The sequence below is a fragment of the Mastacembelus armatus genome, unplaced genomic scaffold (assembly GCF_900324485.2).
Source record: "Mastacembelus armatus unplaced genomic scaffold, fMasArm1.2, whole genome shotgun sequence".
NCBI lineage: Eukaryota > Metazoa > Chordata > Actinopteri > Synbranchiformes > Mastacembelidae > Mastacembelus > Mastacembelus armatus.
In genome coordinates, this window is record NW_022872866.1 from 63,396 (window position 1) to 76,515 (window position 13,120).

Here is a 13,120-nt window from a genome sequence, read left to right on the forward strand (position 1 = left end):
CAGGATGAATATGTCAGTCTGAATGAATCAACCCCCCTCAGTCATAAAAATTATCATGTTCCTCGAAGCACAGGTAGAGGTGGAGGAGTAGCTGCAATCTTCCACTCAAACTTATTATTAAACTTTCATCCTCAGAACAGTTATAACTCATTTGAGAGCCTCACTCTTAGTCTCTCACATACAAACTGGAAAACACAAAAACCAGTTCTACTTGTCATTGTGTACCGTCCACCTGTCCCTTACTCAGAGTTTTTAACTGAATTCCCTGACTTCCTGTCTGATTTAGTGCTTAGATCAGATAAAGTCATTATAGTGGGAGATTTTAACATTCATGTAGATGTTGAAAATAACGGCCTCATCATTGCATTTAATTCTATATTAGATTCAATTGGTTTCATTCAAAACGTTAATAAACCCACCCACTGTTTTAATCACACCCTTGATCTTGTTCTGACCTATGGCATCGAAATTGAACATCTAATAATTTTTCCCCCAAATCCTGTTTTGTCAGATCATTCTTTAATAACTTTCGAATTTAAAATGATGGATCATGCAGCGTCTGGAAGAAAATTCCACTACAGCAGATGTTTATCCGACAACGCTGTTAATAAATTTAAGAAAATGATTCCATCTTTATTTGCATCTATGCCAAGTATAAACATAGTGGAGGGCAGCTGCCTTAATCCTACTCCCTACCAAATTGATCATGTTGTTGACAGCGCTGTAACCTCACTGTGTGAAACGCTTGATTCTGTAGCCCCTCTGAAAAAGAAGTTAGTGATTCAGAGAAGACTAGCCCCATGGTATAATTTACATATTCGTACCTTAAAGCAGGCATCACGAAGGCTGGAAAGGAAGTGGCGTTCCACAAACTTAGAGGAAATTTTTCTAGCCTGGAAAAACAGTCTACTAACATATAAAAAAGCTCTCCGTAAAGCCAGAACTGCATACTATTCATCACTAATAGAGGAAAATAAGAACAATCCCAGGTTTCTTTTCAGCACTGTAGCCAGGCTGACAAAAAGTCACAGCTCTGTTGAGCCCAGTGTTCCCTTAGCTCTCAGCAGTGATGAATTTATGAGTTTCTTTACAAATAAAATCACAACTATTAGAGATAAAATTCAGCAGATGCTTCCTATACCTGCAATAAATGAATCTTCTACTACAGTAGCTCTTGAATCATCTGTAGGACCTCAGTTATGTTTAGACTGCTTCTCTCCTATAGATCTCTCCGAATTTACATCAGTAGTTGCTTCATCAAAATCATCAATGTGTCTCTTGGACCCCATCCCGACTAGACTGCTTAAAGGCACCCTGCCATTAATGAACTCATCTTTATTGGACTTGGTAAATTTATCTCTAGTATCAGGCTACGTACCACGGCCTTTAAGACTGCAGTAATCAAACCTTTACTCAAAAAGCCTAGTCTTGATCCAGGTGTCTTGGCTAATTATAGACCAATATCCAACCTGCCATTTATTTCTAAAATCCTAGAAAAAGCTGTTGCTAAGCAGCTATCAGACCACTTACACAGGAATGAACTATTTGAAGATTTCCAATCAGGATTTAGAGCACATCATAGTACAGAAACAGCACTGTTGAAAGTTACCAACGATCTTCTCTTAGCCTCAGATAATGGACTTGTTTCGATACTTGTCCTCCTAGACCTTAGTGCAGCATTCGACACCATTGACCACAACATCTTATTACAGAGACTGGAGCATGTGATTGGTATCAGAGGAACAGCGTTAAAGTGGTTCCAATCCTATTTATCGGACAGATTCCAGTTTGTTCATGTCCATGATGAACCTTCCACACGAACAAAAGTTAGTTATGGAGTTCCACAAGGTTCTGTGCTAGGACCGATTCTGTTCACCCTGTACATGCTTCCTTTAGGATATATCATTAGGAAGCACTCTATTAATTACCACTGCTATGCGGATGACACTCAGTTATATCTATCTATTAAACCTGTTAACACAAACCAGTTAACCAGACTTCAAGCCTGTCTAACTGACATAAAGGCCTGGATGACCAGTAACTTTTTACTTTTAAACTCGGAGAAAACAGAAGTCATTATATTTGGGCCTAAAAATCTCAGAAATAACTTTTCTAAAATTATAGCTACTCTAGATGGCATAGCCCTGGCCTCCAGCACTACTGTAAAAAACCTTGGAGTTATTTTTGACCAGGACATGTCCTTTAACTCACACATAAAACAAATTTCTAGAACTGCATTCTTTCACCTGCGCAACATTTCCAAAATTAGGAACATCCTGTCTCAAAATGATGCAGAAAAACTAGTCCATGCATTTGTTTCCTCAAGGCTAGATTACTGTAACTCATTACTATCTGGATGTCCTAATATCTTAATAAAAAGCCTCCAATTAATCCAGAATGCCGCAGCCAGAGTCCTGACAGGAACTAGCAAGAGAGATCATATTTCTCCTATATTGGCTTCTCTTCATTGGCTCCCTGTAAAATATAGAATAGAATTTAAAATCCTTCTTCTCACATACAAATCCCTTCATAATCAAGCTCCTTCATACCTTAAAGACCTCATAGTACCATATTATCCCAATAGACCACTTCGCTCTCAGAGTGCAGGCCTACTTGTGGTTCCCAGAGTTCTCAAAAGCAGAATGGGAGGCAGAGCCTTTAGCTATCAAGCTCCTCTCCTGTGGAACCAGCTCTCAGCCTGGGTTCAGGAGGCAGACACTCTCTGTACTTTTAAGGCTAGACTTAAAACCTTCCTCTTTGACAAAGCGTATAGTTAGGACTGGCTTCAGGCAACCCTGAACCATCCCTTAGTTAGTTATGCTGCTATAGGCCTAGACTGCCCGAGGACCATCGGTGCACTGAGCTCCCCTACCCTAACCCCCCCCCCCCCCCCCCCTTCTCTCCCACCTCATGTATATTCCACCATTGAATGTTACTAACCTTGTGCTCTCTCTCTCCCCTAGTTTGTGCTCTCTCTCTCTCTCTCTCTCTCTCTCTCTCTCTGTACCTTCTGCAGGTGTCCCTGGTCCTGGAGCTGTTTATCGCTGATGTGCAGTTACTGGCCCCACCAACTTGCAGTGTCTATTTGTTGTTTATTGTTGCTGTTCTTTTTTCTCTGCTCTATCCACTCACCCCAACCGGTCGAGGCAGATGGCCGCCCAAACTGAGCCCGGTTCTGCTGGAGGTTTTTTTTCTTCCGTTAAAGGGAGTTTTTTCCTCTCCACTGTCGCCAAGTGCTGCTCATAAGGGATTTGTTGGGTTTTTGTTTTTGTAAAGTGCCTTGAGATGATTTGTATTGTGATTTGGCGCTATACAAATAAAATTGAATTGAATTGAATTGAATTGAATTATGGTCTGCCTCTGCTGTTATTTTGGATTAAATAACCCTATTAGAGTTTTAATGTCTGCATATGGGTTTATATTAAGTTACTTTGTATGACTGATGGCAAGAAAACAACTGAACAAGATAAGGACAATTTGGTGTCATTCACCATGAGGTTCAGCTTTAGCTTCTCTTGTTTTTATTATAAATCATAAATTATCAATAATTACAATTAATCAAGAATTTAGTTAAGAAAATGTAATAACTTATTTTTTATCTTGTCTGACTAGAGAACATAAAGAAAAATCCTAATCATAATTTTTTTATGTGTATCCTTGAGAGACATAGGTTCCAGGGTTTAAAAGAAATTTCTTCTGCCCAAAGTGGAAAATCACAAAGTACTGCAGAACCTGAAGTGATTTTATTTCTTCACTGTAGAATACACTGCAATGTAATAAATTATATGACATTGACATGTCACTTATGTTTCTCAATCATAGACAAATTAATAAATGGAGTAGTAAAATTATCAGTTAAAAGTCGTGTGTTCATTCGAACAGGTAAAGCTTTTAATTTGACAGACATTACAGGAAGTTGCTCTTATTTTGACAAACCTGTGTATGAAACCCCCCCCAACTCACGATGTGTTCACCATTTTGTAGTTGTATATGCTGAGTGTGTAATTGTGTCTGTGCCATGCACTCATCTTCCACAAAACAACATAAAGAGTAATGTACAAGGCATTTACACTACTTAATGCCAACAGTCCCACAATGCAACACTGTTTTTGAACTGTAAGAAAATAACTGTTGAGCAGCTCCCCAGCTGTTGGTGATGATTATTAAATGTCTGAAATGTCAATTTGCTACTCAGGTTTAACTCTAACTCTCAACATCCTGCTGAGATTAGTGAACGAGTGAATGAGGGAGGGACTTCAGACACAGAGTCTCAGAGGAGTTTTTATTATCAGGGATAAAAATAAACAGCTGAGTTCACTTGGGCTAAATTTAAACGGGGCTGACATGTTTCTGTCTGTGTGTTTATTTTGTATCTTTAACGTCGTCATGTCTGAAAACAAGCTGGCTTCAGTGGATTTTGAGATTTTTGGGAATGTGCAGGGTAGGTCACAAGTCACATATGATGTATGTCAGTCTGTGTACGTATGTATGTATATATACACACACACTCTCTTACAGTGTCCTATTTTGTTTTTGCGCAGATTTCATAAACATTATCTGTAGTTTTAGCACAATGTTCATGTTTATTTCTGAACACATTCAGGAAATATTGATATATAAGTAAAAATTTGTATCTAATTATATTCAATATAAATTTTCTTCTGGCTTTTTCCAGGTGTTTGCTTCAGAATGGTGAGCTTCACTCAGTTCACATTAACTGAGTTACTATTATATATTAAATGATTAGAATCTAGTAATAATATGTTTCAATAAGTGTTTGCAGTCAACTAATGCAGTTCAGTATCAGGATTTGCTGATATTTTCCTTCCACTGCTGTAACTCATGCTCAGATAAGTATCTGATTAATAGATATTGATTGATGGGTGAATTAAAGTGCTTTGCATGGTGCGTCAGTACACGGAGGATGAAGGCCGCAGTCTCGGATTGAGCGGCTGGGTGAAGAACACCAGACAGGGGACTGTGATTGGTCAAATCCAGGGACCTCAGGACAAAGTTGACACCATGTGAGTTCAAACTGACCAGTCACAGAATTCTGTTCACACCCTGACCAATTATTAGTGACATGCATGCATGTGTCCATATATATGTATGTATAAAACTAAAACTATAAAAAGTCTCCACCTTTTTCTGACGTTTTCCAGGAAGAACTGGCTGAAGAACATCGGCAGTCCGAGTTCTCGAATTGATCGAGCTGTTTTCTCTAACCAGAGAGACATTTCTAAACTGGAGATCCGTGGCTTTTCTACTCGCTACTGAGCGATCACTTGGCACAAAATCAATTGTGGTTATTGATAATGTAATCAACATTACTAAGGTCCTCCAACTACCACCTAAGAAGCATTTCTAAAATTAGAAACTGTTTGTCACAATGTGATTCAGAGAAACTTATTGATCGTTTTGTCATAAGCAGGCTGGACTGTAATAATTCACCTTTCATTTTTTTAGAGTCACCATACAACCTAATCTGCATCTAATTTGACCTAATGGTTGTATATGAAAACACATTCTCATGATTTGCAGGCAATAAGGGTTAAATCAACTCAATTCAATTTATTTGTATAGCACCAAATCACAATACAAGGCACTTTACAGAAACAAAAAGCCCAACATGTTTTTTTTCTAAATAATGTTAACAGACTTAAGATCTTAAATCTTTTCATAAAGAACACAACATAAAACCACCAGAAAACCAAAGATGTCTGACCAATCAGCCCTTCATCCAGCTGTCATGACACCTTTTAATTTAAATTGTGCACCCTGAGTGGTCAAAGTTACTACACAGAACTGTGGGTTACCAGGTTAACCTCAGGTCCTCTCCTAAGTCCTGAGGCTCGTCTCACCATTACTATAGCAATGAGCTGCTCTGCAGCATCCATATGACAACGGTCAGTGTTGCTAAAGTAAACCTCCTCGGGATCACTGAGATGATGGACCATCACCATTACTACAGTACCAACCTCCTGTCACCCATCTCATATGATTGGCAGCACTCTGGCTCTCCTCCACTGGTGACCTGTCCAGGGTGGACCCCTGCCTTCCACCCGAGAGAGAGCTGGGATAGGCTCCAGCAGATCCCCGTGACGCTGATTCAGGAAAAAGCGGGTATAGAAACTGGATGGATGGATGGCTCTCCTCCTGCAGATGACAATTATCTTGACACAGGCTCAGCAACTGCAGCTGCAGTTCTGCTTTATCCTGCTGCTCCTAAATGCACCATAGAGAGACACAGGAGTTACTGTGATGATGTCATCAGCACACCTGTAGGACAGCACCAACTTCAAATGTTTTACCTTCAGCAGGTCATCCTGTAGCTGATGAAGAATTTCCTCCAACTGGAAGACTTTACCTGGCAGGGAGGCTGCCATGACTTCACTGGGGAGAACAGATGTGGTGTCATGGTATCCAAATATTACCTTTTATTAACTCAGTGTTGGCACTACAGAAGTAAAATGAAAAATTAAAAAAAAGTAAAATTATACTGAGGTGTCAAACGTACTACCTCACCTCAGTTATTGACTACTGTCTTATTTTTAATCTGTTTGTCCCAACACAAATTAGTGACGATGAATGCATTACGATCTGTGCTTCCATTTGAACCGTATGAATGGGGGACATGACGCAGCCTGTCTGACAGTTTCTGTAGACTGACCGGAAGAGACACGAAGACTTTTAGAGAAACCTGCCAGAGAGCAGGTTAGTCTCAATCAGTTACTGTGAGTTTCAATGATCTGCTTCTGGACCAGAATACCTCAATTCAGGGTTAAACTGCTTTCACTAAAACTGATTTATGGAATATCCCCCTGAGAGGATTTTACAGTGAGCTTCGTCTGTCACCTCCAAAATTAAAACTCTTTGAAGCACATTCTGAAAAAACAGCACTACAGCAAGAACTGAAAATGACAAACACAAATGACATCAAACATGAACCTTGCTGACTGAAAATGGTCAACATACGGTGTCACTGTCCAGCCCCATGAAGAAACATCTATTCCTGTCACTACCTCTTCATCCCCCATCATACACTCAGACGTGGACGACAGCAATGTGGCACTGCTGCTTAGCTGTCGCCATCTAGTGGAGGCTTTGAACTATCACAGTAGGGAATGGAATGCCATCTGTAACAGACAGAAAAAAGATCCACAAAAGGTGGTCTGGTACAAGGACATCCGGAGCATCCAGCCTAGCAGTGTGAGAAACCTGAAACATGTATGAAGATGTACACAACACACCTACATGCACATTAAAACACAGAATGATGGACAATTTTTGAGTCCGTTCACATACACTGCACTCAGGATGACGTCTTCACACAAAGTCACACAGACACTTTGGACTAACTTCTTTGAGATCTTACAGCAATGGACTTTTTTAACACCTTACAGAAAGCCTGCCTTAATTAATCAGACCTATTTTGAATGTGTATCCCTACTATTTTTAGCTTGTATGTATAGAGCTGGTCTTTTTTTTAAACAATCTCTAAATAAGCTGTAATTTACATTTGCCCCTTTTGGATGCTTCAGTTTTATACTGGACCCTATTAATCTGGACCTCGAACAGAAATTCACAGCAAATCCAGATGACTCTTTGACCATTAAAATCTGTAACACAGAAAATATTTCAAATTAGTGTTTTCATGAACTTTCACTTCTCACCTGTTTTAGCTGTTATCTCAGACTCTTGTGTTCAGCTGTAAAAACACAAAGCTTCATGTTTCAGTTAAAGCTGTTAACAGATCAGAAAGAAAGAAACAATGTATTATTTATTTTAGAACTAACTCTGAACCAGTTTTCTAATCTTTTTCTCTCAAAACATCTGAGTAGATGTTTCAGTCCCAGTTTGTTTTCATAACTGCACCCTCCTCCCACCCCTGCAGATTCTCACAAACTGAGACATTAAAGCTTCTGACTGACTTACACTGAGATACACTAGTGTAATGAGATATCTGGTTTGGTTGAAAATTGATCTACAACACAGAAAAAAAAACGGTTTTAACTTTGTGTGTGTGGGGGGGCTAGGAGTCCGAGACACACACACAGATATATTTAATGAAAATTGTTATATTGCGCACTTTATATGAAAAATCTTTTTATGATATATAATTAATTTGCATAAAATGAGCAATTTATCAATTTATGCATTTAATTAAAAAATTATATATATAGTGAATGTGTGGATGTAATTGTTAAATTTACCAAAAGCAACAATTAACATTTAAAATAACATGATAATTATATAATTATATATGAATAATATTTTTATCAAAATTGCTCAATCACCCAGCCAAGTTACTCCCACACCTACGGCTGTGGGACTGGGGTCTCTGGTGGCTGAAGTGGAACAGCTGCAGCTTCTGTGTCGTGCTGACTGTGCCAACAGGTTAGGACTGACTTATGTATGGACTACATTCAAAATGATGAATTATTTTGGCACTGTTATAGCTGACACTTTGTAATACAACTTTTAATATACAGCATATCAGGTATAGTTATTCCATTCTGTCCTATGTCCCCTCCACTCCCCCAGTGTAAAAGACCAGACCAGCTGCTGTTGCCTGACAGTATTTTTTGCCTCAGAAGAAAATCAAAGCCTGGAGCTGGTGGAAAATGCTGAGGAGCAGAGAAGATACAGCCGGCAAAGGTGCAACAGTGACGCTTTGAAAGGCACAACGAGGTGGATGCACAGCACAGTGCACTGCAGGTGGTGTATTTATTGCATGTCTGCACAATATATGCATGAAAAATTTAACTGGGCAGGAGAAAAATTTGTCAAAAAAAAGATTGGATCCAGTGTAGAATATTAAGAAGTTCACAGCAGTTAGAAGAAAATGAATGCATTTCAATAAGCTATGGGTGTGTTGTGTAGGTGAAATATGATGAGCTGCCACCAAGCAACAGATGAACTCAGCCATAAAGCTGTTCAGACGTCCAACAGGCCCTTTGCGAGGATCCAGACCCGTCCACGTCTGTCCAGCTCAGCTGCTCTGTCCAATCTGACAGTGGTTCTGGAAGATGTCCAGCAGCCCGAATACAAAGCCCTCGTCATGGAGATCTTCACCTGCATTCCCCAAACCAAAGAGGACCTCAGTGAGAACAGGTGGCCAGTCAGGGGCAGTGATTCACAGGGTTCTGCCAAAGGACTGCATTATTCTTCATTCTGGGACTTGCGTTCATTTGTGTTTGTGAAAGATGTTGAGGAGAAACTTGGAGGTTGTTTGGGAAAGAAATGCACTCACTGAATGTTGTTTGTCTGCTGATATAGACTCCCCTCTAAAAGTATTGGATAAGTGAGGCCAGTTCCTTTATTTTTGCTGAAGACTGAAAACATTCAACATCAAAAGATGAATATGAGACAAGAGATCAACATTTCAGCTTGTATTTCCAGTGATGTACAACTGGATCTGATACACAATCTAGAAGGTTGCACCTTTTCTTTGAACCCACTATTTGTCATGTGAGCAAAAGTCTTAGAACATGTGACTGACAGGTGTGTTTTGCTGCCCAAGTGTGTCATTGACCATTCAAATGATAAATAGTGCTGAATGTCTATGCTGAGTTTCAGATTTGTGGTATAACCAACATGAAAACCACAGAGCTGTCCATATATATATACATATATATATATATATATACATATATATATATATATACATATATATATATATATATATATATATATATATATATATATATATATATATATATATTTATTTATTTATATAGGAGCTGACTGTCATTTGTTCCTTGCACTTCAAACCAGGAGAACAGATACCTGGACCGGGTGTGTTCAGCCAATCAGAAGCTAGAAGAGCAGGGATAGGTGAAAAACAAGCAGGGCAGTTGCCCTTGAGGACTGGAGTTGCCCAGCACTGGGTGTATAATATAACTGGGTGGGTCTTGAATTGGGTATAGACCCCACAGGTCAGAGTTGCTGATTTCCTCTTTGGACCCAAAAGACATGGTGAGTCCACCTGTTCATACAAAAACAAGCAAAAAGAAGTGAGGTCACACAATGAGGTTATAGAATGATGTCATCATGTCATTACTTGCCAAAGACCCAGAAAGATACAATTTAAAGAAAGTCCTCCCCCCAGCTAATAATGATAAAAATTGTCCAGCAGATGGCGCTGCGTATCTGTCATCATGTAAAAGACACTTTTTACTTCAGGTTTCATACTGGGTGGGCAGCACACCGATGCAATGGTTAATACTGTCTCCTTATGAACGCTGTTTAACCCAAGGACCTTCTGTGTGGAGTTGGCATGTTTTCCCCATGTCTGCGAGTGTGAGCTGTGATTAGCCACATTTCCAGTAGGAAAAGCCATGTAGATCGTGGATGGACATTAAGTATCGACATTGGAAATAGTAAATCAGAAAAGACACATAAATGATAACACCAGGAAACTGTTTATGGAGATGATTAGGTTTGAAAATACCACTTTCTCTCATGTTGAAGATTTGTTGACTTCATATACTTCAAGTGTTCTAAATGTCAGAGATGTGATTGCTCCTGTTAAGGATAAATTAATCAGAAACAGGCAAAAGCCACAGTGGAGAAATGATGAGTCGGTCAGGGCACAGAAAAGGGAGTGCTGGAAGGCCGAACGAAGATGGTGTAAATCAAAGCTCCAGGTTCATTATGACATTTATAAGCAGATGTTGTGTGTGTTCAATGAAACTCTGCGTAGAAAGAGAGAAATGTATTTTTCTGAAATCATCAACAACAGTAGTAACAACTCACGTGTCCTGTTTGCTACAGTGAGTAGGTTGACAAACCCTCCATCTCCATTACCTTTGGAACTAGTTTCAACATCTAAATGAATTTGCTTTATTTTTTAATGACAAGATTCAGGGTATTAAACAAACAATAAATTGCACAAGGCAGATACCAACTCTGCAGCCATCCAGGAAACTCTTGGTAGAACTGACACACTTTACACCAGTAAATGACATAACAGTTGAAGAGACCATCTCAAGTCTGAGCTCATCCACCTGTTGCCTTGATGTTTTACCCACTAAATTTCTGAAATCAGCACTAAGCAGTTTGTTACCACAACTCACTCAATTAGTTAATAACTCATTACAGTCTGGGACATTTTCAAGGGCCTTGAAAATTGCTGTCATCAAGCCTCTCCTGAAGAAGAGCAGTCTTGATGCCATGGTACTGAACAACTACCGGCCCATATCAAATCTGCCGTTTTTAGGCAAAATAATTGAAAAAGTTGTTTACCAACAACTTACTGACTTTCTCATGTTAAACAACAGCTTTGATGATTTTCAGTCAGGATTTAGGCCCCATCACAGCACTGAAACTGCCCTCATCAAGGTGACAAATGACATTCGTCTGAACACTGATGCTGGCAGAGTCTCTGTCTTAGTACTGCTGGATCTAAGTGCTGCTTTTGACACAGTGGACCATGTGATCCTGTTACAAAGGTTAGAGGACTGGATAGGCATCTCTGGTACTGCCCTTAAATGGTTTAAATCCTATCTTGAAGACAGGAAGTATTTCGTTGAAGTTGGTAACTGTGTCTCAGATCAAATGGTGTTGACTTGTGGGGTCCCCCAAGGGTCCATCTTGGGACCCCTTTTGTTCAATCTTTACATGTTTCCTTTAGGCCAGTTAATACGCAGCAATAATGTGTCCTACCATAACTATGCAGATGACACTCAGATTTACATTTCACTCACAGCTGGTGAATATGGACCAGTCGACTCACTGTGCAGCTGTATTGAACAGATCACTCTGTGGATGCAAAACAACTCTCTCCAAATAAACAGTGACAAGACTGAAATAATCATCTTTGGGCCTCAGAAACAAAGAGAAAGTGTCAGCAGTCACCTCGAGTCTCTTTCTCTAAAATTTAAAAATCAAGTTAGAAATCTAGGGGTAATCATGGACTCAGACTTGAATTTTAACAGCCACATTAAATCGATAACATCGTCAGCTTTTTACCATCTCAAAAACATTGCCAGAATCAAAGGGATCATGTCTAAACCAGACTTGGAAAGACTCATCCATGCATTTATCTCTAGCAGGTTAGATTACTGTAATGGCCAGTTCACGGGGCTCTCAAAACGAGCTGTAAGGCAGCTACAGTACATTCAGAACGCTGCTGCTTGGGTCCTGACTAGAACCAGGAAGTACAAAACAGCACTGCTTGTGTAGAAGTCTCTTCATGGCTCAGCACCACTTTACATCTCTGACATGCTGATGCCATATGAACCATCTCGAACTCTGAGAACATCAGGGACAGGCCTTCTGCTCGTGCCCAGAGTCAAGACTAAACAGGGAGAAGCAGCGTTTCAGTTCTATGCAGCTAAAACCTGGAATAGTCTCCTGATGATGTTAGACAAGCCTCATCTCTGGCAATGTTTAAGTCCAAGCTAAAAACCTTTCTTTTTAGTGTCGCATATAACATATGACAACTGACAGTGTTTTATCCAAAGTGATTTATCTGCACTCAGTTTCTTTTAATACTAATTTTTAACTTTTTATTATTATTTCTTGCTTATGTATTTTTAACTTGTCTTTTATGTCTGTGAAGCACTTTGAATTACTCTGTGTATGAATTGTGCTGTATAAATAAACTTGCCTTGCCTTGCCTAAACTGAAACAGATTCTTAATAAAGGTCCACTTTCCCCAGCAGTCTGATACTCTCAAAATAGGCAGTCGTTGCCTAATGGATAGAGAGTTGGCTTTGTAACCTGAAAGTTGCAGGTTTGAGGCCAAAGGCCAAAAATTTTCAAGTCTCAAATTGTTGGTGAGGCAGAGTGAATAGCCAGCGCTCTCTCCACCTTCAATACCACGACTGAGGTGAGACCCTTGAGCAAGGCACTGAAGCCTCAACTGCTCCACGGGCGCCGCAGTAATGGCTGCCCCCTGCTCTGTTCACGGTGTGTGTGTGTGCCAACTTTGGGTGGGTAATGCAATTTCCCCATTGTGGGACTAATAAGGGTAAATAACTTAAATACTCTTAATGTGACATTCATAACTATACTGCTCTCACAGTGCAGTCAGGCTATGAACTATGACACCAGCTATGTACAGCAATGCAAACAACACAACCTTCAGAGAAACCAAAAGATCAGCTGGCTTTAG

The 13,120-nt window shown here is 39.7% G+C and overlaps 1 protein-coding gene and 1 long non-coding RNA gene across 3 annotated transcripts; both read left to right on the forward strand.

The window, feature by feature from the left end:
- Positions 1 to 4,254: 4,254 nt before the first annotated feature.
- On the forward strand, positions 4,255 to 5,390 carry LOC113140227 (acylphosphatase-2-like). Of its 2 annotated transcripts, none has more exons than XM_026324029.1 (4): positions 4,255 to 4,441; positions 4,676 to 4,692; positions 4,895 to 5,024; positions 5,163 to 5,390. In XM_026324029.1, exons 3-4 carry the CDS (start codon positions 4,903 to 4,905, stop codon positions 5,275 to 5,277), a joined length of 237 nt encoding a protein of 78 aa, XP_026179814.1. In that variant the 5' UTR covers positions 4,255 to 4,441; positions 4,676 to 4,692; positions 4,895 to 4,902; the 3' UTR covers positions 5,278 to 5,390. The 2 variants fall into 2 exon arrangements, with proteins under 2 accessions (XP_026179814.1, XP_026179813.1); XM_026324028.1 differs by having other exon boundaries at positions 4,277 to 4,441; positions 4,915 to 5,024.
- Positions 5,391 to 8,305: 2,915 nt separating this feature from the next.
- Positions 8,306 to 9,363, forward strand: LOC113140219 (uncharacterized). The gene is made up of 3 exons (XR_003296629.1): positions 8,306 to 8,397; positions 8,545 to 8,718; positions 8,884 to 9,363. It is a non-coding gene; the product is annotated as an uncharacterized LOC113140219 (long non-coding RNA).
- Positions 9,364 to 13,120: the final 3,757 nt, after the last annotated feature.